The sequence below is a fragment of the Eleutherodactylus coqui genome, chromosome 10 (assembly GCF_035609145.1).
Source record: "Eleutherodactylus coqui strain aEleCoq1 chromosome 10, aEleCoq1.hap1, whole genome shotgun sequence".
In the NCBI taxonomy this organism is placed as follows: Eukaryota; Metazoa; Chordata; class Amphibia; order Anura; family Eleutherodactylidae; genus Eleutherodactylus; species Eleutherodactylus coqui.
The window spans coordinates 15,038,843-15,065,815 of record NC_089846.1 but is presented as its reverse complement, the minus strand read 5'-3'; the positions used below and the strand labels follow the sequence as shown (position 1 = coordinate 15,065,815).

Here is a 26,973-nt window from a genome sequence, read left to right as displayed (position 1 = left end):
GTGGTGCCACTGGCACCTCACAACACAATCGCTTAGTTCTGCTATATTTACGTCATATGTTTGGTTCTAGTATTGTATCTATGTACTCATCTTGGACCTTGGGTACATTTATGTACTGAGGTTGGTTCTGGTGCCGTATTCATGGTATGAGCTTGGTTCTGTAGTATGGTATTAGTTTGGTTCTGTAAATACACTCTATCAAAAACAATCCGCCCCTACAAGAAGTTGTCGTTTTGCTGCAAAACTCAGCATGGAGTTACATCTCATGGTCGCAGTACACGGCCGATTTGGGTGTGTTGCGAGAGGCACAAAACTCCCGCGAATATGAACCCCATGAGTGAAGTTTTTCTGCATGGCACTGAGGGGGGAAAAATTTGCAGCATGCCCTCTCTTTTCACAAGCCTCGGAACGCATCCCCCATTGTTTTCAATGAGACAGTAAAACACACTGCGTGATAAGCTCGCAAGTGCGATTCAAGGCTTTCCTTTAACGAAAATGGGAAACACTTGGTTGCCCTCTAAAGCGCCTGAAAGCCGCGCCGGTGGATTGCTACTTCACAGAGATGGTGGGATGCGCTTTTGCCAGAAAAACGCCTTGCAGTGGCGTGAAAACGCATGTTAGGAGCGATATAAGGCAGATATGCAAATTATTAGCTTTGTGGCATGATTAGGTAAACAATCTTGACACCCGAGACCCTAAAAGTGGTTCCCCCCTTGGCCTATAAGAGGCTCTCGGAGGCTCCTTGTGTGTAGTGACCTCTTCTTCTGCTTGTAGAGCTTGTTGGCCACTAGACGCCTCTACGACGCAGAGAAGAGATTTCACTCCGTTACGAGTCTGAGAGGGGCGCATTATTGGGATGTGAGAAGCTGGATGGTCGTATCCATGAATTGTCCCCACCGGCTGTTCTGTCCAGACTGTTAAGGGGTGTTGGGACCAGTGGATGTGTGAGGGCACACAAGGTGACCGGGCTCAGGGCGCCCCCTACAGACCACCAGTAGAAAGAAGTGTCTGATCATCCGACACGTACGAACAGCTCCAACTGTTTAGTTGCTCACCATCCAGAGACAGGGGGCGCTATCGTTACTCCCCTGTGTCTGACCGAACCATTTCTAGGCGCTTGGCCCATTATGTGCACGGCCTTTGAACCCCTCGTCATCTCCGTTTGCAGTGGTGTCATAAACAACGAAACTGGGCACTGCAGAGTGAAACTGGGTTGTCTTCAGCGACAAATCCAGGTTTAGTTTGGGCACTGACGACAGCCATGTTCGTGTCTGGAGACCTCAGGGTGAGCGCCTCAATCCTGCCTTTGCTGTGGAGGGGCAACACTGCCCCCTGCTAGTGAAATGGTCTGGAGGGCCATCGCATGACAGTTGGTCACCCCTGGTAGAGGCAAGAAGGAGAATGACAGCTCAGTGATATGTTCAGGACATCCGTCAGCCACATGTGTTCCTCTCATGGTGGCTTCCAAGAGGCAGTACGATAATGCTTGGCTGCACACACAAGGGGGTCACAAGAGCCCCCACAAAACTGTCACACTTCCATGGCTGTCCGGCCACCAGATTTATCATCAATGAGACATGTACGGGACCATCTGGGACACAAACTTTGACAGCCTACAAGTTTGCACGCTCAGTTACAGCAAATGTGGAGGGATATACCTCTATGCCCGCCCCTATCACATCTTGTTTACAAGCTACAGGCAGCCCAACAGGGGACTAGCGCCCCCATGCCCACCAGTACCACATCTTATATCCAAGCTAGAGGCGGCTCAACCAACAGGATACTAGAGCCTCCATGCTCACCCGTATCACATCTTGCCTCTAAGCTAGAAGCAGCCCAACGGGGTACTAGACCCTCCATGCCCGTCCGTATCACATCTTGTATCCAAGCTAGAGGCAATACAACAGGGTACTAGAGCCTTGATGCCCCTCATATCACATCTTGTAACCAAGCTAGAGGTGGTACCACAGGGTACTAGAGCCTCCATGCCCGTCCGTATCACATCTTGCATCCAAGCTAGAGGCGGTACAACAGGGTACTAGAGCCTCCCTACAAGGGGTACATTTTCCACAATAAATGATCCTTTTGCTCCAATATTGTAATCCACTTACTTATATCAATGTTACAATCACACAGAGTTTCATTCCATTCAGACAACTTCTTCTAGAGGAGGGATTGTTATTTGACAATGACTGTATGTACTGAGCTTGTTACTGGTGCTGTGTATATATATATATATATATATATATATATATATATATATATATATATATATATACATACATATATATATATATACATACTGAGGTTGAGTCGGGTGTTGTATTTCTGTGCTGAGGTTGGTGCTGGTGCCGTATTTATGTCTTTAGCTTAGTTATGGTACCATATTTATTTATTGAGCTGTTCTGGAGGGAGTATGCCACTATCTTGCCTATCAGTGCAATATATTATTTTTTTTTTCCTTATGACCGGAGAATGCAGAAGTGTCAAAAAACATTTCACACAGCGTGTTGTCTAACCTAAAGGCCGGCAGTACTGGACTACAGGGATGTGTTCCCGAGCCTGCATTTTCCCAGCCGTTGCTCCCTGCTCGGAGCATGCGGGGAGGTGTCGTTTTTTGCAACAGCAGGAGACTTACAGAGTGGAGGACATTGCTAGACCATATCCAAAGGTTACCGACAGATCAATAACCCTCATGTGCACTACTGTCTTCCAAGACTAAAACTATACTTCTTCAAAATCCTACCTCTTCCCTGATCTAGTCTCCTATCTACTCAGATGCTATGCTACCCGAATGCAAATCAGGGGGTATTTTCCAACATGTAAAACTGGTCAGTAATACACAGTGCATGACTAAGCTAAGCTGTACTGCTGCAATAACTGAGCCGCGTCCTACCTGCGATGCACAATACTTGATTGAAGCTTCTCTATGTCTTTCCAGGGCAGTGCAGAAACCTAAATTTAAGACACTCTTGCAATATCCTACATTACGCTGCTCTGCACACACTAATGGACATTGTACCATAAACCGTGAATGCCACAGCAAAATCGAAGGTATATAAACTGGCATGCAACACTTTCACCCTACGACCTGTGTCAGCACCAGTCTGGCCTATGGCTGGGAAAAAATGGGATGTGGCCCTGGAGAAAATTCACTAACAAATTTGACTTTTTTCTTACCAAATTTGCAGTGGAAAAGAACAAAACAGTGCGTTCTATTGTCATATATAAAAACGTACGGTTTGGGTTAAGCTGTCCTTTAAACTACGTTCTATCTCCCAGTTCTAACCGGTCAGAGGTGCCCTCACTTGTAAATATGATGCGTTGCAAGTTTCTGGATTATCTGACTCTGTGGAGCGAAGATGGCCTGCAGGTCGATGAGGTTTCATCGCTACGGGGCATTTCCACTTGGTCAATTTGTTCTCCGTCATCAGTTTCCTTTTTGATGAGCAATGTTTCTTGATCCAGCAAGCAGCTCGAGTCTTCCTCGCTCGTACCGATGATGGTATCAAAGACTGCGAAAGAGTCTTCTGTATCAGTTGCAGAGATACCTCCTCCTCCTCCTCCTCCTCCTCTTGCGCCATGTGCGTTTGCTGGTTTAACGCCATCACCCTGCAGAGGGTCTGAGCCTCCATCTGTCACCTTCCCCTGATTTCCGTTTTCATCCTCCTGGGCAGACAGTTCGCCTTGGAAGGCTGCATGGCTCTTTTTCTCCGCTTTGGATCTCTAGGAACAAAGTGGTGCAGGAATTAGGAATGCATTAACATGGGCTGAATAAGCGGAGTCCAAGATCAGTTCGAGGGAGAGACCGGAGAATCTAGTCCTATTTAAGGCGTAGTCCCACAATGCACAAGATAGGTGATAAGTGTCTGATTACTGATCACCTAAATGGGGGTCACAAGCCCCCCATCCTTGCTTACTGCATAACCACAGGGAGGAGGAGTTTGGATGGAACGGGCACAGTGCCGTCCATTCAAATAGCTATAGGACTGACGAAGATAGTCAACTATAGCTCTCCTCTGTGTGGGTGATACATATGGATTGGAGGAATACCCCTTTGATTATAGACAGGCTATCAAAGGACTGGATTCTCTTAGCGCCATTTATTATTTTCTATCCGTTTTGCTTAGGCAGTCCCAAAATCGCTTAGGATATTGCCTAGCAATGGGGAGGCTCAGTAAGAAAGTGACAATGCCAAAATGCCCACATCTGGGTGTCTAGAACTGTAGGTGGTATGTATAAATGATATGCCATCTATTTACATCTGTGGCAGAGACTTTGCTCCGAGTTTGTCACATTTGACAAAAAATAATGCTACACACAGCGCTATTTTTTTTTTCTTTAACAGACACCTTGTTGGAATCCGATGTGCCTCAGTATACAGTTGCAATCAAAATCCCCCCCACCCCCCACCGTTGCAAATTAGGTTTATATGCCACATTTACAAACTTTCAGCTGTTTGCATACAGACAATCACACAAATATGTAAATAGCTCAACACAACTGATATAACAAGTACTTTCTCCAAATTCACCACCAAATGCTACTTTTAGGGTTAGTTCACATGTTCAGTTTTGGTTCTGGATTTTTGATGCAGTTTTTGAAGACAGAACCAGGAGAGGCTCCAAATAAATGAGAAGTTGTAGTTGTCCTTTATTCTCTCTCTCCTGTTATGATCCTTACCTGCTTTTGGCTTCAAAAATTGCATCCTGATGAAAGACTGCCTGTGTGAACGCACCCTTAATGGCTACTGCAGTCTCTGAATTATTCAACACTCTAAACAGAATCCTTCAAAAGTGCTCACATTTACCAATCAGGAGTTATCTCAAGCACACCTTATGCAAATAATAAAGCCCTTGATTAGTGGTATCAGGTGTGCTTAAGCTAAAACATCAGATGCCTGGACTGGAGAGGGCTTTGTTGACGGTGATGATTGTTTGCATGTTAGAAATGTGGCTAATGTCCCATTTAGATGGGTAGAGTTTACATGCAGCGATAAGCCCTTGATCCAGCGATGTTTTTTATGTTGATAAAGTCAACGATACGTGAACGAATAGTAAACCATTTTTTTGAATTATCGCTCAATTTCGTTCAATTTTGAGCAAAAATTGTCCCGTGTAAATGGCCCTCAACGTTTTGGACCCCTCTCTTGACTTAAGAGATCTTTGCGTCTATAAACTGGGAAATTTTACAAAAAGATAGCAAAAAGGTGCTGAATAAACTTGTGAGCTGCTTTCAGCTGTATCTCCAGGAACAAAGTTAAAAGAATGCGGGCTACACAACCTGGGCATGGCAGAAAGAGGGCAACATCACTGGCTGCCACCAGATTCCTGAGGAGGCGGGAGGTCAAAAACATTCCAGTGACTGAAAAAGACCTGCAGCAAGATTTGGTGGCAGCGGGCACTGAAGTTTCCATTTATACAGTAAGGTGCGTACTAAATGCTGAACGTCTTGAACTCCGAGGCGTCACCTCTACTGACCCAAAAGTTGCAGCATGTGGAGACCAAGATGGATTCAATTGCGTAACAGGAAATCCCAGGAGAAAACATCATGCCTTCTGTGAGGAAGCTGAAGCTTGGGCGTCATTGGACCTTCCAACAGGACAATGGTCCCAAGCATACCTCAATGTCAACCAAGGTTTCAGAAGACATCCTGGAAGATTCTTGAGTGGCCATTACAGTCACTTGACTTGTACGACATAGAAAATCTTTGTTGGGACGTGAAGAAGTCGGCTCCAGCGCACGAGCCCAAGAATATTAGTGACCTGGAGGCCATTTGAGACTGCAGTAGTCAGTAAAAGTGCCATTCTGTGATGAATTTAGAGAAACCGCTTGTTATACTAGTTGTGTTATGTCATTTACATTATTCTTATTTATTTTATTTGCAAACTCGGGGGAACAATTTTGATTGCAACATTAAGTCAATGGGGTCTGTAGGACAAAGGATCCGACACAGCATTATGGCGTCTATTATACACAGAGGCGACAATGCTGATGGTAACAAAGAGCAAATGGACTAGACTAACTAAAGACTAACTTAATTAACTCGGTAATCCTGTCTGATAGTAAAAGCTTGGTATCGTATACAGAATGTCATGTAGTGTCACTGGATCTTACAGCTGATCCTATGTGCCATGCAGGAAATATTTTGCTCTGACTGGTCGATCTGCACAAAAGCTATTAACTCAGGAAGCAGACGCTGCGCTCTGTAAGGTGGGAGGGAAATAAGCAAGAGGAAAGATGATCAGAAAAGCCATGTGATGACATACGACACAAAGTGATCTAGAACAACAGCTAAAGACACTCGATTAGGGTGTTCATGTGACAGCGGAAACAGAGAGCGGGCGTATCAAACAAAACAGAAGCCAGGCCATGCAACAGGAGAAGGGTCTAACCTGGACGTTCTGAAAATGCACCAGGGACTTGCAGTGTGTGAGCCGAGCAGCAGAGTCACTAGGATAGAATTTGTGACACAGCCTGCAGAGATAACCCGCGACGGGGACCATATAATCCAGGCCTGTGAAACGGGAGGGCAAATCACAGAATGGATATCAAATGGGGAAAACACAAAAATAAAGAACAGAGCAGAGAGCATGAGAAGGGATATGACAGGATGGATGGATCACAGACAACAGATGATGCACAGGGCTAGGAGCCGACTCCTACAGCCAATGTGGTAGAGAATAAGAAACCAACACAGCAGACAGTAGGAGAACGTTGTCTGGAAGCATAGGGGAAGGAAGCCATGAAGATAATGTAATGCTTCCCTGGATATAGCTCGATCTGACCGCCAAACCTGGGATGCCTGCAGACGTCCAATACCCAGTACTCACCGTAGGCCGTGTCTGCGTTGTATTCTTCTTCTTCTTCTTCATGATCGGTGATATTGTCCTCTACCGTAGCCTGCAAAGAACAGTTAAATTACACAAGTAATGGTGAGACGCAATAATGGATGTGACTAAAACAAAAAGATCCACCTCCATAATGTTATCTCATCTCGACAACCCCTTTCCATTTGTCCTATTAGGGTATGTGGGCAGATTCACAAAAGCATGTCTTTGTATTAAATTATCACTAATTCATTTCAATAGGCCCCCTATATAGGACTGGATTGACAATCTGCCCCATTGGCAGATGTGCAATAGGTCGCACTACTGGATGAGGCCCATAATTGTGACCTGTGCTCTTGCTGGCCTTAAACAATAGACAAAGAGCCGCAGCCACCCATCCCCAGTACCTTGGCTCATACAGTAGTACTCTTGCTCTGACCACAGTAAGATTTTCTGCCCCCAGCCCTCACGAGACAGACGTGGCCCGTCACCTGTGACCGGACACTGACCGCAGTGTCAGGAGGGCGCTCCGTGCATGCTGCTATGAGCATCAGGACGCTATATGCAGGCGGAACTAATGCAGCTTCTGCTTGTTGTAGGCGTCAAGTTAGCTGTGTCTCCCAACGAATCCTGCGCCACCACTGCTTGGGCTGCGTCCCACACTATGCTCACAGTCATTATTCCTTCCATCCAGTTCCTCTAGTCTGTGGCATGCAGATCTACCTAGCTGCAGATGTAGTAGTCAGAGCCGCCCACTGCCATTCCCTGGGGCCCGAGTTCAGTCCGACGACATCCAGGCTGAGTCTCTTCTGTCCATGCTGCAGCGGCTGGCTGGTATAAAGCCAGTCTATATAATGATCTACAGAAATAACCTGCAATCCTGCTGTTGAGAAACTACAACTCACAGCATGCCTTGATAGCCACCGACAGTCAATACATACTAGGAGTTGTAGCTATCGAGTTGTAAAAGGTTGCAGACCAGTGATCTAGGGTGACGGATTAGCACGTCTTGATCTAGACACTAAGATGTGGAGATCTCTCACAGACATACAGAATTAGGACAATACAAAAGTTTCTAGCATTAGATGACCCAACAGTCGGAAATCTCATTGTTTGTACTGTCAGCTTTTGCATTAGTATATGAATAAAGACAACCCAGTGCTTGTGGTGCCAGTTATGGAGAAACACAGCCGCACTACCACTGGTTTCCAGTGGCCCCACACAAGGGCACAATATTCCGATTAACAAGAGATATAAAGTGATTCCTTTTTAAGATTTGCATTTTCTGCTTTTGTTTTACCGGGAGACATTCTGTATCCTCAGAATTGTCATCAGCGCTGATACCCTCTTCTTCTTCATCGTTGTTGTCGTCATCATCATCATCGTCGTCATCGTCCTCCTCAAAACAGCCCACAGCGTCCACAGTGATCAGCTCCTCTGACTCCTCTGGGCTCCATGATTCTTTCTCACGAAGCTTCATCTTTAAAAGATCATGAGAGTCAGTGATTATCAGACATGTCCATCCATGCGATGTGGGACAATACACCACACACAGCAGTAGTTATGCATGAAGCGTATTCAGAGTGGAGGAGGATATAAAACAAGCAGACCAAGACGGATCATCATCAAAAGGCAAATCTGCCAAAATACTTGTACTGCATGACCCACAATGAACATTAGATGTAGAAGAGACGAGACTTCTTCCCGAGTATGTACATATATTACATAATATAGGATCTGATATGTACCTCTTGGGATTTTTGCTTGTGCTCAGGAGACTTCATGTGCTCCACAAACTTCCGAGGAGTCTTGAAGTGGCGGTTGCAGACGCTGCAAAATGGTCTTAGGGAGCGTTTAGCCATCTGAAAGCAGAGAAAGCCTTTTTAAAAATGGATCGCAGCAGCAATTCACTGTATGTGACTGTTAAAGACTGTTCAATGCATTCATGGAAAGCTTCCCATCCAAATTTCCGTTAGGAAAGTCGCAACAAAGGGTTACGCTGCATGTCAACGTAAGCTGCACTTCTGGATAACTGACTGGCTCAAGAAGGTGGCCACTCAGCCAGGGTGGAGTGTCAATGGCATATAGGCCATGCACCAGGGTCCGAGATGGAGGTACAAGGGCCGTTCCACTTGCCTTAGGGCCCTTTTAGGCAAAACAATTGTCATTCAAAAAATCCTGCAAATTTGAGCGATAATCGCTCAGTATAAACAAGGCCCACGAATGGATGACGAATGATAATTTGCTCGCTTTTTGTTCGTCAGGTATTCTTTGCAGGCATAAAAAGAAATCGTTGGCTCATTCGCAACTCGTTACATGTAAACACCGATCATTCAGTCATTGACTGATACAGTGAATGACTGAAAAATTGAGCAAAAGCAATGTAAACGATTTATCTACATGTATAAACTGGCTGCACGAGCGAACTCGGTCATCGTTAGAACATTTCTTGCTCCATGTAAAAGGAGCCTTAGTTTAGACACATGGACCCTCCCCCTGTGAGCCAGAGTGAAAGGCAAAACAGGGATGAACACAACCCAGATACCTTGTGTTCTTGAGTCCGGCGATGTCTGATGAGATCGCAGCTGAAGTGAACCTGGCAGACATTGCACCACCTCATCTGCTTCTTCTTACTGGAAAAGAAAATACAATGTTGTATATGTGCTGTTAAAAAAAACTGAAACCTAATGGAATGGAAGTAAACTATAAATATTCAGTTTCTGTGAAAACTCATTAAAATCAATGGGGGGGGGAAAAAAAACGTAAAATGTACAATTCAGTTTTTCTGGTCCAAAAAAAAGAACACAGACAGAAATCCCTAATGCAGATCTGAACCAGCACTAAAGTTTTTGCTGCATCTAGACACCTTTTCTAAGTGCTGGTTCACATCTACGCTAAGGGTTTCCATTTTTCTGCTCTCTTATGAGAGCAAGAAACCGGCACCGGTTGCGAAACGGATCCATCTTATGACGGAACCAAACAGAGCTGAATAGACCTCATTGACTATAATGGGTTCCGTTCAGCTTCCAGCCAGTATTTTGCAGAACAAGCTAGTGCTGCATTTCCTCCTGCACTTCTTTTAACTGTAAATTTTATTACATTTATGAAATATTGCAATACCATAATAATATACATAATATGGCCACAACCTGTAAGCCCCAGGAATCACGAGTGCAAATAGTAATATATAAAAAAATCCTGGCTGCTGCGTCACTTACCCGTCTTTGCTCCCCACAACACTCTGACCATCTTTTGCAGTGGGAAGAAGGGTGACCAGACAGGCGTTACTGAGATGCTGGATGTCCTGGATCTTCTGGTGATGTTGAGCTGTTACCAAATGAGACTGGAAATTCTGAAAAAAATAGTGAAATTTTACCGGTCAGCGAAATACTAGTAACTATGACAAAACCGTCCACGTTACATAATCGGCATCTAGTCGTACCTGCAGGCTATGGTAGCTGGTTTTGCAGATATAGCAGCAGAACCTGGGGCTGCTAGACGTACGTCTCTTTTCGGCACACGCCGGCTGTAAAGCTGTGGTGCGACTCTCACTGCGAACCTGGATAGTCACTTTCAATGCACGTCCACCACTTATACCCTAGACAGGAGGAATTTGCAACTTAAAGTGGGACACCGAAGAAGCATGGGATAACTCTTAATTCTCCTCTGCACCAACCTCTGGAGACTGCGACTCCACGCTGCGCTCCTCAGCAACATCTGCTGCTGTCCCTGTAACAAGGAATCCATGTAAGACAAATGTTGTGCACCCCACAGCTGCCTCATATACGAATCCAATGGATCAGGAGGGTCCTTTACTGAATGGCTGTTCCTTGGATCTGAGCAATGAAGCTGCCCATGTTGATTGTGACTAGTTTTGCATGCTGCATAAATCTGTACAAAGGCTTAGGTGAAAACTGCTAGTTTGGTGGGGGTCCCTGCAGTTAGGCTACCACCAATCCAGCAGTTTATTCCTATCCAGTGGATGGGTGAGAACATGAAAAAAAACAAAAAACAACATGCAAGTCTCTTGGAATACCACTTTAAAGGGGTTTTCCGATGCCATCATCATGTTCCATACACTATGTATTTTAGCACCAATATCGCAGACAAACACCCTTGTTACCTATTTAGCCAGATTTCTCACATTCTGCCCTCTCCAGAATCAGGAAATTGGACGAATACCGAAGAAAGTTTGGATGGATGCAGTTCCGGCATTCAACAATGCCCATATAAGACCAATAAGAGCATGGTAGGGCACATGTACACCCTCCACCTTTCCATTAGCTATAGATAATTATGCCCAATGCACTAATGCTACCATAGGTTGCCTCCAAATTAGGGATCTAATCTCATCCAGAACTTGATCAATCCTTCTCCCTTTCTCCATAAGCAAAGTAATGATGAGTTAGGCTATGTTCATATCGACATTGTAGGTTCTGTTTTCTTGCTCCGTTACGGAAGTAAGAAAATGAAATCCACTGTCCGATTGGATTCATGTGATGACGGAATCAAACTAATCCCATTACCTATACTTGGGGCGGTTAGCATGAAAGAAACCTGTCTATCATTTTCCTGGACAGCATGTTGCGCTATTTTGTCTGGGATTTAAATGCAATTCTGCGATGGAGGCTCCCAAATGCTGATGATGTGAAGAGAACCTTATCTAAAATAAAATAAATCTTGTTATTTGTATAACGCCAACTTAGTCCGCAGCGCTCTCGAGTAATTTATTTATTACCCCCCAGCAGGTTGGGTACTCATTTTACTGACCTCGGAAGGATGGAAGGCTGAGTCAAGCTTGAGCCAGCTACCTGAACCAAGCGGGGATTGAACTCGCAACCTTCATTTGTGCTGCCCTAACACTTTGACCGACGAGGAGCCATGTAATAACCAATTAGGGAAGGAAGATGAGCAGCTGAAGTCTGTTTACACAGTCCAGGTAGAGAGCAACCCCTCCAGGTCCTCATCGAGGTCTAGCCATCAGAGTTCTTCCATGTAACTCAGATGATCTAGGGCTTCCATCCATACTATTCTCAGGATGTCTTGTGACTGCTCTGCTGTACGTACGTGCGTGCTAGTTTGAATGCGTAGAAACGAATAAGTGCTACCAGATTCCTCCAGCAGTGGCTTATGTCTTGTGAAAACAAAGGACTGCACATGTTAAAATCCAAGTTGCCCATCCTTCTCTCTCCCCGACATCAGCACAGTTAGAAGCTCCACAAGTATATAGTCGTGTTTGGCACTTTTGGTAAAGAGTGGAGCCCTATCTTCACGGCTAGGACTAGCTTGTAGATGAAATATTGATGTATCTGGCAAATTGGTAACAGGACACTGAGGCTAAGTGCACACTAGCCATAAGTGCGAGTTATGCCCAAAAGGCCTAGACACAACTCACATCGGGCAGCACATGGACCCCAGTCTGTGAGCTGTCTGATATACACAGACTTTGCATAGTGACATGTCCTATTTCCCAACTGTGAAACAGACAGGAATAGGACGTCATGAGTTTTGTCACACAGGCCATCAGTCCGTGTGATAAAATGTCCGTGTGCATAGCCTCATAAGCCTATAATGGGGCCACGTGCTGTTCGTCGATAACCAAGGACAGCACATGCCCCTAAAGCGGTAGTGTGACAGAGCCCTGAATTAGAGGATGCAAGAAACGTAACAACCAGGTGATTGGGTAAGGGTATCAGATACCCTAAGACCCGCTTCATGCTGTATATTTTATTGTGAATTTGACACTAAATCTGCACTGATTCCACATCAATTAAGTGTCCCATTCATTTGGATGGGAATTTGCACTATAGTCTGTATTGTGCAGATTTCTTCCCACGCTTGGGTTTGAAATCCAAGAACAAGGGAAAAGGAAAAAAAAACATTTCGTGACCTGTTAATTCTAGACACAGACTCTGCTTGAGGAATTGCGCACCTAGATTAGTCAAACTGAACAAGGCTGATCTACGCACAAATCCACAGATGCAGAAATCGGTGCTTAAAAAACGCAGATTTCTGCCGCCGTTTCATTGAGATTTCAGCAGTGTAAAAGTAGCAATGCAAAAGGAGATACTACCCCAACGATGAACCGAACACGTATAAGCAGCAGAGCAGCAATGCCACAATGGCGCAAGGGAAGCGTGTGAAATGCCTGTACTTACCTTTTACAGTGAAGCTGGTCTTATCTGCACCCGTCTCTGAGCTGTGAAGAGAACATACGCACATGGATGAGCCCTGTCACTTCACAGAGGGGTATACAAGTGTTCATGGTACAATACAGTTATTTACGAAAGACAGGTTGTCATTGTCCTGCACTGGCCCTAACACTTCACGTACATTCAGAGGACGCGTATCCCCCTTCGCGCACCTTGTGCAGTCGGAGGCTTGTAATTGCACTTCTTCAGCTCTGGTTGATTCAGCATGTCAGGTGTGCTACAGTATGAGGTTCTGTACAACCTCCCATGATCTACGGTGTCCTCTGTTGGCTCTTCCATTCCATACATGTACAACATGGTGCCATCAGAGACACCACAGGGCGGCACATGACATGTCTAGGACTAGTTGGGGACTCCTAGAGGCTTCAAACTCTACTACAAAAGTCATTGGACCCCGCTGTAGATTGCTGTATATATTTGCAGCTAGCACCATTTTATTCCTAGAGGCGCTAAATGAATGACACGACACAAGACAACGTACACGGGTTTATGAGACAGGCGGGTTAGTTGTGAGCTTGTTGGCAAAGAGATTTTAGTTGCTGACATTTTCTGGGGGACACAATCACAGAATAGACATACAAGAGGGGTGGAGTGTTAAGTCGGTCAAACACAAAAGAGGACTTCAGCAGATCCTGGGAGCAGCCCGGCTGTCCGCTGTAGACCAAACAAGAAATGTCCAGTTGTAAACTAATGACTTATCTTTAGGACAGGGCATCAAAAGTAGATGGGCAGAGGTCCCCCACCTAGGACCCCAGCTGAGCTGCTGTCTGCCAGGCCGATGTGCTTGTACACTGAACTGATCTATGCAGGAAGCAAACAGCTCCATTCTCACAGCAGTAGGCAAGCTTGGTACACGGCTTGTCAAGACCTATCTCCTAAAAGTTGCTGGAATGGAAGGAAACTTTCTCTGTGCGATTGTAACATTGATATAAGTAAGCGATTACAATATCGGAGCAAGGGGATCATTTATTGTAAAGGAGACTGTACTGCGTTTCCCCGAAAATAAGACCCTTATATTTTTTTTACCCTAAAAGAGGCACAGGGTCTTTTTTTCGAGGATGTCTTATTAATACTTACCTAGCGTTCATACATTCAACCTCCAGGAAGCAATGGCTCTGGTTGGCCAGCAAGTGCAGCTCTCAGCTAATCAGTGCAGCACTCGTTGAACCAACGTGACCAGCTGTGATTGGCTGAGAGAAGCCTCCCCAAAAATAGCCAAAAAACACAGTAGAGCTTAATTTCGGGTAGGTCATATATTTCCACTTCAGTGGAAACTCTGCCTGTAATACCAAGCTTGGCCACTTCTGTGGGGACAAAGATGTCCTCGTCCTGTAGAAATCAGCTGAGTTTACAAGTACACTGGCCCAGCGAACAACTGATCAGTGGGGGTCCCAGGCAGCAGACACCCCCGGATCAAGTATTGATGGAGTATCTTGTGGATAAGCCATCAATAGTTTACAACTGAACAAGCCCTTTAATTTCAAGATCCTTTGATAAGCGGTACCATAGGTGCCCCTAGGGCAATAAACATGTGCTCAAGCAACTATGGGCAATATTCTGTCAACGGTGATCTAAGGTGTATCACCGCTGTAGAGACAAGGGAACAGAACAGGCATGCACACATATCAGACAGTGTAGATGGCACAGAGGAGCATGGGATGATGAAGATGATGATGATGAGGAGGAGGAGGGAGGGGTGTTAGTGCAGCGTCGTCAACTTCTTTAGCATTACCTCCTTGCTCTCTTGGCTGAAGGTTCAAGGGGGTCGATGATGCTGCATTCGGTTAGATTTTCGGTGTCTGCAATGACAAGTTTGTGAAAGCAGACAGGGTACAAGAGCCGGGGGGAGAGAATTAGCCACCAATACAGACAGTGGGAAAGGAAATAATGTACACAGTCATGGTTTCTCATCTTAAAAGACCAGTAACACTGCATCTCCATAGCGGAATATCAAGGTTCGAGCAAAAAATATTGGTGGGGGTCTGCCCTATGAGACCCTCACCAATCCTGAGAATGGAAGGGCCACAGCACTGTGGTAGAGCTGAAGACCTTGCACAGTCTCTCTGCACGGCAGTGCTTCCAACTGCCCAGAAGTGCAGGGAACTGCAGCCGGCCTGGCAATAAGCCATCACTATGTAAGATGGCAGTAACTTTTTAAAGCATGTTCTGGATTGATTGCGTCAAGAACAGCATTGTGGACACTAATTAATGGGTAGGAGTGATAGAAGTTTTGGTGCACCATTCTTACTTTCTTTAAGGGGAACCTGTCAGCACTTCCAAGCATATAGGACTGCCGAGAGTTACAGATCATTGAAGTAAAGATGTCTCCAAAACTTATTTGGTTATATAGTTCCTGAAGAAATATGGTTTAAAGGTTTCCCAAGGTTTTATATACTTGGAAGTGCCTGCAGGTTCTCTTTAAAAGGGGCATCCGAGATTACTTTTTTTTTTCTCAAAAGTCGCTAACCATGCTGTATTAGCATGAAAAAAAGCCAAACTCATCTACCCTGCGGCTCCTGTTCTTCACTGCCAGCTGTAGCAGGCCAGCGATGATGTCACCGACACCAGGGCCCCGTGGCTCACTCTGGCTAGTGATTAGTTACAGCGGTTACATGTCCCATTTTCAATGTTTTGCGCCGGGAAGTGAAAGGGGTCGTCTAGTTGTAAACTACTGATGGCTTATCCATAGGACAGGTCATCAATAGGACACAGGTGGGGGGTCTGCTGCCTGAGATCACCACCAATGAGCAGTTTGCTAGGTAAGTGGGCTTGTGCACTGAGAGGATATCTGCAGAAAGCAGACAGTTCCGTTTCCACTGCAGTATTGGTATTACGGGCAAAGTTCCCATTGGAGTGAATAGAAGAGGGCTGCAATACTATGCCTGACCACTGCAGTGAGAACAGAGTTATCGGCTTCCTGCAAAAATCAGCTCAGTGGGAGAGTACAGCAGTCTGATGAACAGCTGATCAGAGGGGGTTCCCTGCAACAGACCTCTATCAAACTACTAACTGTGCGCGAGCGAGTGGGTTTGTGAATGACTTACATGCTCCGCCCCTGATCACATGACGGCGACATCATCAAAGGTCCTTCATCCCAAGTGAGGGAGTTACATGCTCTGCCCCTGATCACATGACGGTGACATCATCACAGGTCCTGTACGCAGACGGCTGCTGTCAGGCTAGGTGTTCCTTAGTATTCCATAGCAACTGATAACGCAGGGGGTTTGTAGTCCACCCGTAATCTGCACAAGGATGCAGGACCTTTGATGATGTTACCGTCATGTAAAAAGGGGTGGAGCATGTAAGCCATTCACTCAGGATGAGAGTCACCATCATGTGATCAGGGGCGGAGCATGACGGTGACATCATCACAAGTCCTTCATCTTCACTGCTGTGCTGATTCCTGTTGTATGGGATGAATAATGTATGTAGCAGTGCTGTGTGTGTGAAGTGCATGTAGCACAGCTCTGTGGCCAGAAACCCCGGTACTATAATTTCCTAATAATTACTAGTCAATTGATGACCTATCCAAAGGATATGCCTTCGGTAGTTAAACTTGGAAACCACTTGAAGAACAGTATGGAAACAGGGCACCAGCAGAATGGGAGCGGCAAGGGAGAGGAGTACGACTTCTATTATGTTGGTATAGCATGATGAACTGATAGAAATGATCCTCGGATAACCCTTTTTATTGATGCGTTCTGATTTTCAGGTATTACGGTGTTACTGCGCCTTTAAGTTAAGTAACTGATAAAAATCAAAAATATGTCAAAGGGCTGAAATGGGTTAATACAAGTCGCGTTACATGCAAAATATAGTATATTATCATTTTACTCTAAAAGTGATCGATAAAGAGTAAAATAGAAAATACGTAGCAGCTGTTGGTCTTTAAGCTACAAGACAGTAAACTGATTCGATGATAAGCGTTGAGACATTGAAGATTTTTTTTTTAAAACTCTGCCAGAAAGGCTAGGGGCACGCTAGTATAACTGTGAGCCGCAAGTCAGTGTGCTGTCTAATATACACGGACACAGCACATTCACATGCACCTCTTATTTCACTCCGACAAAAAGAGAGGTCCATGTGAAAAACCATCCACGTGCGTAGCCTCATAGGCTATAGCGGCGTCATGTGCTGTCTGTGCAATTACACAGATAGCACACGGCCCCAAATTACGCCAGTGGGTACCTAGACCTAATCTGCCATGATGTTTTGCCATGTGATTAATGATGGCGGATTCAGTGCTCGGTATTTTTTCAAGCTAAATAGCTATAGACGTTTTGTGCCGACTTCTACTACAAACTCAAACCAAACGCCCCAGAATGTAAAGCCACCTAAACTCATCATGGCTTCACCTGTACGCCTCCAGCTATAGAAATCTTCTGACCTATCAGAGAAGTCAAAAGAGTGGGGTATCAGATATTCTGGATTACTGGAATAGCATAGAATACTCGCTGAGGGCATAACTGAACACAATCGGGGTTTATAAATGCGCTGCAGAGACAAAAAAAGGCCACCTCCTGAGATGAAGAGCAGATGCGCACCTTCTGGGATGAGATTCTCATCGGCTTCTGATGCCGTTGGGGGAAGGTCTGAGATTCCTCTCTCCAAGTTTCTGTTATCAGCATTTTTGCCTGGAACAGACGAGCCCGGTTCAACATCCTTCTTGGCATCAGAACTCTTGTAGTGATCCTACAATCAGAAATGGATGTAACCCTTATAGGATAGGCTAAAAAGATTGGGTTTAGTATAGTTACAAAACTCCATTACAAATAAGTAAGGGCTACCTAGAGATAATGTTGTACTTGGCGCCAATTTCAAAGTTCAATAATATTATAGATTTTCATATCTAAGGAGGTCCAACATTCTGTGCTATTTGATTTCTGATACATTGTTCCAAATCCTGTGTATACAGAATTAAATGACAAAATGATAGCTTCCTGCAGCCACCACTAGGGGGAGCTTCCTGTATACTATTCTATTAATAGAGTTCAATACATGTAGTAAGCTCCCTCTAGTGGTAGCCACAGACTGCTAAAATGTTGCCATTTAGCTTTACTTGGGGGGGCGTGGGGGATTATTCAATTTGTGACAGTTTTGTGCCCCAAAAAACTGTAAATTTTGGTGCACAACATATTTGTGACTTTTCTACACATTCATCACTTTTGAAAAGTGCTGCTAAATGTGGGAGAACAGGTGTGGCCAAAAACAGTCCAACAACTTTATTAAGTTTAAAGCCAGACAATTCTGCAAATGTGAATGTGAAGCAGGTTCTAGCTCTAAGAGAGTGTAAGTGGGTAGTAACCTTGCGGACTCCAATGGCCTAAAGCGGTTGTATGGTATTTTACTGTTGATGACTTACCCTCAGGATAGGCCATCAATAGTTGATCAGACGATGTCTGCTGCTCAAGATCTCTGCCGAATAGCTGTTTACCAGGCTTGCTATCATCGCAGACAGAGGTGGAAGCAGACAGCTTTATCTGTAGTGCAGCAGCCTAGGTTGGTATTGCTCGGGTTGACGTAAGTGGGAGCTGTACCTGTATTACCAAACCGGGCCGCTGCACTAAGGACAGAGCTATCTGTTTCTGGCTCTGGTCATAATGACAGCTGACCCAATAGCAACTGATTGAAAGGGAGCTTGGCTTTGGCAATTAGGGTGTCCTAGTGGCTGTACCTCCACCAGTCAGATAGCTATGACCATACTGTGGAGAATCTGGTATTACCAGAATACCTCTAACAGTTTCCTGCTTTTATTGTAATTTTCATTTTTTCCTCTCCACTCTCAAAAAAATCATAAATTTGGTATTTTTGCAGTAACATGGCTTCATAAGGGGTTGTTTTTGGCAGGATGAGTTGTATTTCTACATGTCACCATTTATCATACCACATAATATATTGGAAAACTTTGAAATATTTCTAAGTGGAGAAAACCCAATTGTGCTTTTTTTATTGACTTGAACTTTTGATCACTCATACAGTATAATGCAATACTGTAGATCATCTTGATAGGCGATCATTCATGGAAGCCTTTGTTCTTCAGAAGGCCCCATGTTGCCATGACCCCAGGATAGCTCCTCACAATTTCAATGCATGGGGGCAGATCGTGGTATTTAAAGGGTTAACAGCAGTGAGCAGTGTTATCTCTGATCAAGGCTGTTGCAGACGGGAAGCTGCTGTTACAGATAGCTGCCACCCACGGTGTATGGAGTGGGCTGGGCTGCCATGCCCACTCCACATAGACACCTAATGTGCACTGTACATGTACGGCGCACATCAGGAAGGGGTTAATAATAACTCAGCTTTACATGGACGCAGATATAAGGCTTTCTTACCTTGTGATACACACGGGGCTGCTGAAAAGGGATGTGTGGGAATCCCATGCTCGGAGCTTTCACTGTTACCCCCATTGGAGGGATACCCAGGATGGAGTGCCTTGCAGCCGCTGTAAAGAATGGAGGCATTGGCGGTGCCACCATGTTGAGACCCCGGAGGTTACCTACAAAACAATTTACAAATCTTTAACTGAGGCATGCTGCAGTAATTTTGGGATATTCTCAGCTACATGTCAACACCCCAAGACACCGATTGTAGTCTATCGTCAAATTTAAAGAGAATGAGCCATTAGGAAATGACCCATTTTCTAAACCGAACCTCAATGATGAACATTTTTTTAAAATTTTGGTAATTTTCTGTGCGATTATCTATATAGAAAAATCCTGAAATCCTGCATTTCCCACACTGACCACTAAGCCTAATAATATCTGGCACTACTGCAGAGAAAATCTCTCCGTAGTCAAGTCAATATCCTCATAGGTGGGATTACAATGAGAGGCGACACCTCTATATATATATTTATATAAAACAGGATCCACCATTCAAAATAGTTAATGTCACATATCACTTCCTTCACCTCCCTGCATACGTCACAGAGCATAAACACAACACTGTCCCATAGAAGGTAATAGGCGATGGTCACAGCTCACCACCTCCCCCTCCCTGCACAGATCACAATGAAATCCCCCATCACTCTCCCAGAGAAGGGAGTGAACATCTCCAGTCTACAGGTTCCCATATTCCATAAGGCTGCTGTTAATTAACTCTCCAAAAGTTGTTAACATTGGTTGAAGTAAGGCTGCTTTTAGACGAGCCGATGGTCACGTGACCCCCGGGCTCGCGTAGTGGAAGAAACACTTTAACTTTTTAGTACATAGTGCTCATTGTGACTAACTGCTGACAACCCGTCCTGCTTCTGACTGATTGCAGAAGCAGGAGACTTTAATCCCCGCCGTAAATTTACAGTGCTTGGTCCTCAATGGGTTAAAACTGCTTCACAATTACTCCGTCCTTCCTTGCTTGACCTGTGGGTTTCCTGAAACACCGAAAAGGAACAAAAAGGAGAAAACAATGGTGCTGACCAGAGTGTAGTATTTACATGTCATACTTAATTGTGATTTGTGTACTCCTCCCCTGTTGGGGTTGTGCTCATCAAGGCACAACTCCAATAATGTCCAAAGTGGATTGGTTATTCTCCAGTTCATCAACCTCTAGTTATGGCTACAGTAGGGAAGCGTGGTCCCATACACTCCAACCAGGTCCATAAATAGATGCAAATAAAAAAAAGACCACGCTATTGAAGCTGCTACATAACTGGAATCTAACATTGCTGAGGATTATGTCCAATGTATTTATTCAGTCTTTAACCCCTTCCCGCACCAGGGAGTAAGTTTATGTCCTGGCAGCGGGGTACTTCCCGCAACAGGGCGTAAACTTACGTCCTGGGGATAGCGCGAGATCATAAGTGATCTCATGCTATCCCGCAGCGGGAGCCGGCTGTCAGTCATAGCCAGCCTCCCACTGCAACAACGGGGGTGCATCGGAGATGCAGCCCGCCCCCCCTGCGCTGTTAACCCCTTCCCTGCTGCGATCTATGTAGATCGTGGCATGGGAAGGGTTCACAGAGGGAGCACGCTCCCTCTGTGAAGTTGCCGGGCTCTCACGATATAATCGCAGGGAGCCCAGCTGGTTGCTATGGCAACAGGACGCCAGATATCGGCGTCCTGTATTGCCATAGCCTGTGATCGCTGTATAAGAGATAAGGCATGGCAGGACTTCTTATCACAGCGATCATCTGTGCCTTAAGTCCACCAGAGGGACACAAACAGTGTAAAAAAGTATATTAAAATAAGAAAAATGTAAAAAAAAAAACACTTTTTTTTGTGCTTTTTGTCATATTAGCATAAAAAAGGTAAAAAAAAAAAAAATGAAATCACACATATTTGGTATTGTCGCGTCCGTAATGATGCGTACAATACGTTGCACATTCTTTTGACTCTGCACATAAAAAAAGCATGAAAAAAAACGCTAAAAAACGAGGGAAAATGTTAATTTTTAGCATTTTGCCTCCCTAAAAACGCAATAAAAGTGATCAAAAAAGTGGTATGTACCGCAAAATGGTACCAATAAAAACTACAGCTCGTCTCGCAAAAAATAAGCCCTCATAGAGCTCTGTACATAGAAAAATTAAAAAGTTACAGGACTTTGAATGCAGCAATTTAAAAAAAAAAATTTTTATTGCAGAAAGGTGGAAAAACCTAAAAAAAAAAAAAAAGTAAGAATTTTGGTATCGTAATCGTACCAGCCCGCAGAAAAAATGGATTGTGTCATTTATGCTGCACGATTAACGCTGTTAAAAAAAAAAAAAAAAAAAAACCATGGCAGAATTGATGCGTTTTCTCTCCATTATCATAAAAAAATAATAAAAGTTTTACAATATAGTCTATGTACCCAAAAATGGCGCCAATAAAAACTACAGTTCGCCACTCAAAAAACAAGCCCTTATACCACCGCGTCAACAGAAAAGTTAAAAAGTTATGACCTTTGAAACATGGAGATGAAAATCTGCCAAAAATCGTTGCATCCTTAAGCCCAAAAAAGGCCATGTCCTTAAGGGGTTAAAAAGCCACACTGTACAATACGCTTCAACTTCTAGGGTCTTCATCAGCTACACAGCTACCTGACGAAGACCCTAGAAGGGTTGAAATGAATTGTAAATACACTGAACATAATCCTCAGTAAATATGAGATTCCGGTTATCCGGCAGCACCAATAATGGGGTCTGTCTCTTACTTGGATCTATGTGACTGCTGCAGACAATTACTGACTATAGAAGATCACTGCTGCGGTCAGCGATTGGTCAAAAGCAACCAGAAAGGATGGAGTTATTGTGAAGCAATTTTAAGTCATAGGAAAACCTCTAAATAGAGGAAGAAAAAAGAGAAGAAGAAGAAGAGGTAAAAAAGAGGTAAAAAAAGAAAGGAAGAACAAAAGAAAAAAAAAGGAAGGAAAGAATCTTTTTTCCTTCTTTTTCCTCCTCCTTTTATCGAGTTCAGCCAAGACAATCCACCCAAGGTTGGGGTTCTCCATGAACCAAACTTTTATCAAAGCTCGACCTGAAACAGGGTTAGATGGTTTTGGTTCACTCAACACTATCCATATGTATGGGGTGCGGGGAGGGGTTCAGGAGGAAAGCTGCCAGACAAACAGGCTGGAGAGCTATCAGAGCCTATGGCCACCTTTATGCATTGCTCATGTACATGGACAGATGGGGAGGTCAGCGTTGAAACATTAGACCTTTCCCAGGCACCTTTCCGCCAAACTAACTGAGAAATGCCCTGGAAAACCAGAAGAAGTCTCCTAAACCTGAAGAATTCAGAAACCTACCCTGCATTTGCTGCATCAGTAAAGCCCGCTGTATCATGGGGTGAGGATTGAGAAGCCTGGCAGGATTGGCTGCCCGAAGGTTCAACATCTGCTGTGGTTGCTGGTGCTGGACGGGGTTTGGTAGCGGCCTGGTAAAAGATAGTGTTAGTGTGGATAGAGCATTGAACGCCAAACATGACGGCGTGGGTTCTTCCTACCTGGGTGCTGCATGCTGGGCAGGGTGCGGGTGCTGTGCGGTCTGCGGGTGGTGTGCCGGCTGCTGCACGGTGTGCTGATGCTGCTGCAGGAGATGCTGGAGTTGGATGAGCTGCTGGAACTGCTGCTGCTGCTGGTTAAACATCTTTAAGGAGCTAGGACATCAGAGAAGAAATTATGTGATAATCGATCAAACAGTCACAAGTTCAAGTCCCCTATGTGGAGTTTAAAAAAAAAAGTGAAGTAAGTAATGTGACATTTCAATACATTAGACTTTTATGGATGTGGCGATACCAAATATGTTAAATTATTTTCACATTTATTTAAAATATATATATATTTTTTTACTCCACATAGGGGACTTGAACTTATGATACGGCATACAACAGGCAAACAATTAATGGCAGCCCTGAAGATCCTCCACAAGGCCCCTGGCTGCCATAACACCCAGCGATCTCATCCCTAAGGGACCACTCAGGACCTCCGATTGGGACATTTAAAAACTGACAATGGCATTTAAATGGTTGACACTACGATTGGAGTGAACTCCGTTTGTAGAAGTGGCAATCGGGTGTTACTTGTCAAAGTCAGCCGACACCTGCCGTGATGGGTAAAGAGCCACGCTGTGTGTGCATGCGTCAACTTCATGGGGACACGGCGCTGGAACGGGGCACCCTCTGAGTATGACACCGCTCCCTGGACTCCCCACTCCTTCCCCTTTGAGCTCCATAACGTGATTTTGGGGGCTGAAAGGTGCTGACAGGTTTACTTTAAAGACATTTATCTATCCCTAGGACAGGGGATCAATGCCTTATCACTGGTGGTCTGAACACTGGGACCCCTGGTGTTCCACCAAAAAGGCACAATGTGAATGCAGCGCTGCTCAATTGACTTCTATGGGACAAGCAGAGATCGATGCACTCGGCAATCTTCCTCCATCCCACAGAAGTAAGCGGAGCAGATGACATGCAAGCGCTCCACCGCTCCATTTAGATGGGTGTGCTGGTCTCAGGATCCCAACAGTCGGACCCAAGAAGCGAAACATTTATCCTCTGTCCTGTGCATAGGGAATAGAATTCTAGTGAGCAGTTCTCTCCGACCTAGGAATCTTCTGCTGGTGCAAAACTACAACTCCCAGCATGCCCTAACAGCAGATTGTGAAAATAAAGTACGGACACATCCAGCTCCTCCTCCTACCACCACATTGCATCAGACCGGCGCTCTCCATCACATACACGGTAACTTCTCCCCGCCTAGGTCATGCCAGCTATACCCACCTACCTCTAGTATGACAGCATGGTATAAAGTATACATGCAGCATATACCCTGTGCCACCTCCTGTAATGTGCTTATAGTCTAAGACATGACCATTCTGTGCCACCCTCAATACATACGGGTGACTAAACCCACATCTTAGGATATTGAGGGTGACGCACAATGTGAGGATGATGCGTTGGCACGTTAGAGATGGCATAAGATGAGGCATGGCAGCTACAGATTATACGATGAAAGAAGGATGAGGTGGCATGTTACCTATAATATGGCCTCAAGTGTGGCATGTGCGTATTACATAATGGGAGGTGGATGTGGCAGCATGTGTGCCAACCTCAATGCCCATCTCATACTACATTAATGAGAGGAGGATGTGGTAATGTTACATGAGATGGGCATTGAAGCTAGCGCATACATACTAAATGATAGGAGGTGGATGTGGCAGAATGTGCGCCAAGCTCAATGGTCATCACATAGTGAATGCAGGAGGGAATTTTATAAGATGGGCACTGAGATTGGCACAAACACGCTACCACATCTACCTGCCGTCATTTACAAATGTATTTGCCAACCTCAATGCCCATCTCATCTAACATTACATAAAAGAAGGGTTTGATGAGATGTTACATGAGATGGGCATTGCAGGTGGCACCTGACGGTAGGAAAACGTGGCAGCACGGTTGTGCCAATCTCAATGTCCATCTCATATAATCCCTCCTGCATTCATTGGGCGTTGAGGTTGGCACAGACATGCTACCACATCCACCTCACATCATGTAATACATGGCAACCTCAATGCCTAATACATTATATAAGCAGGAGGGGTTATATGAGTTGGGCACTAAGGGTGGCACATACATGCACCCACATTCACTTTTCATGTGATATATGTGCCAACCTCAATGCCCATCACATAATGAATACAGGAGGGGTTATAACGTATGAATTGGACACTGAGGTTGGCACACACACACTGCCACATCCACCTCCCATCATGTACTAATGTGCCAACTTCAATGCCCATCTCATAACATTACACAATAGGAGGATGTGATGAGATGTTACATGAGATGGGCATTGCAGTTGGCACATACATTACTGTCTGACAGGAGGTGGATGTGGCAGCACATGTGTGCCAACCTCAATGTCCATCTTATATAACCCCTCCATTATTTAATGGGCATTGAGACTGGCACACATGCTCCCACATCCAGCTCCCATTATGTAATAAGTGCCAACTTCAATGTCCATTACATAACACATGCAGGAGGATTTATACGACATGAGCACTGAGGGTGGCACACGCGCTGCCACATTACCATGTAATATGTGCCAACCTCAGTGCCCATCTCATGTAACATTAAATAATGAGAGGAGGATGACAGCATCACATCCCCGTGCCCAGTGTACGTTAGCGCCCGGCGGGCCCTCCCTCCGCCCCGCAGCCTCCGTCTCACCGGCTCCGGCTGAGCTATATCCCCGGGCTGTGAGTCCTTCCTCCTTCGGACAGCCGGGTCCTCCCTCTATGACAGCCAGGCCTCCTCCTCTCCTGCACCACCGCAGACAATGGAGAGCAGCTGCCGCCTGTGCTCAGCGCGCCACCTGCCGGCCGGAGGTCCGAGCTGCTTGTGTGTGGAGGACTAAAATGGGGAAAGTAATCGGGGGACTGACAGCCCCCCAGTGCCACAGCCGGGAATACAAGGCTCAGTAGAAAATGTAATCAGGGGGGGTTATAGAGACGGGTCAGAAGGTGAGGGGGCACATAGCTGTAGGGTGCCACACTGGGAGGCATGGTTTTGGGGAGCAGTTTAGCACGGCATGACTTCCCCTCCGCCCAGACATGTAGCAATCAACTGGCAACTGGCTGCCACCATTCTTCTATCGTGTTGCTATGGTGCCAGCCGCTGATGCCCCTTGTACCACCAACTGGCGACGGCCATGTAGTGAGCCACCAGTCGCCCCCTATCTTGGGACACTAGCTGCACACGTGGTTCTGGAGCTCTTCATCACCAGCTAGGCCAGTTTCACATGGGCATATTGGCACACACAATACGTGAAGAATAAAACCCACTGATTTCAATAGGTTCGTTCACATGTGTGTATTTTTCCTGCGCATTTGTGCACCAAAAGTGTCTATAGAAGTCACTGGGGTGTGTAAATGCGCACGCAATACGCTTGGCGAAACGTGAAACGCTGCAAAATTGCGCAGGACCAGAAAACACATCCGGAACAAATTAACCATGTCAATGTCTGGAAGCATTGGTAGGTTTTTTTGGCATGTACAAATCTTGCACATGCAAAAAGAACAGTAATATACGCTGATGGCACGCAAAAAAGCAATACGTGTTTCATAAAAATGCTGCGCTTATGTGCGCAGAAATAATAATCTTTATTTGTATAGCGCCAACATATTCCGCAGCGCTTACATAGACAGGGGGGATACAGGAAGACAAAAATGACAGAACCACGGTTACATAGTAATCAGTTGCTGGAAACAATAGGGGTGAGGGTCCTGCTCCAACGAGCGTACATACTACAAGTAATGGGGTGATACAGAAAGTAAAGGGCTGGAGATGTGCACGGTATGGCGAGGTGGAGATGTGCACAGTATGGCGAGGTGGGGATGTGCACGGTATGGCGAGGTGGAGATGTGCACGGTATGGCGGGGTGAAGAGTGAGGGATGTTATACACATAGACAATGGTCAGACATTTAGCCGTGTGACTTTATGAATGGGTGTGAGTGA

General features: G+C 45.2%; 1 protein-coding gene across 2 annotated transcripts; it reads right to left on the bottom strand.

Moving 5' to 3' along the window:
- Window positions 1-2,285: 2,285 nt before the first annotated feature.
- CIZ1 (CDKN1A interacting zinc finger protein 1) lies at window positions 2,286-25,791 on the bottom strand. Of its 2 annotated transcripts, XM_066580343.1 has the most exons (16): window positions 25,686-25,791; window positions 22,959-23,111; window positions 22,762-22,889; window positions 19,374-19,537; window positions 17,586-17,733; window positions 14,774-14,840; window positions 12,988-13,028; window positions 10,506-10,558; window positions 10,272-10,427; window positions 10,048-10,181; window positions 9,375-9,462; window positions 8,578-8,691; window positions 8,130-8,309; window positions 6,833-6,902; window positions 6,395-6,516; window positions 2,286-3,726 (listed from the first exon to the last, which is right to left on the bottom strand). In XM_066580343.1, the coding sequence occupies exons 2-16, from the start codon at window positions 23,099-23,101 to the stop codon at window positions 3,340-3,342; spliced, it is 1,995 nt and encodes a 664-aa protein (XP_066436440.1). In that variant the 5' UTR covers window positions 23,102-23,111; window positions 25,686-25,791; the 3' UTR covers window positions 2,286-3,339. The 2 variants fall into 2 exon arrangements, with proteins under 2 accessions (XP_066436440.1, XP_066436441.1); XM_066580344.1 differs by lacking the exon at window positions 6,395-6,516 and having other exon boundaries at window positions 3,556-3,726.
- Window positions 25,792-26,973: the final 1,182 nt, after the last annotated feature.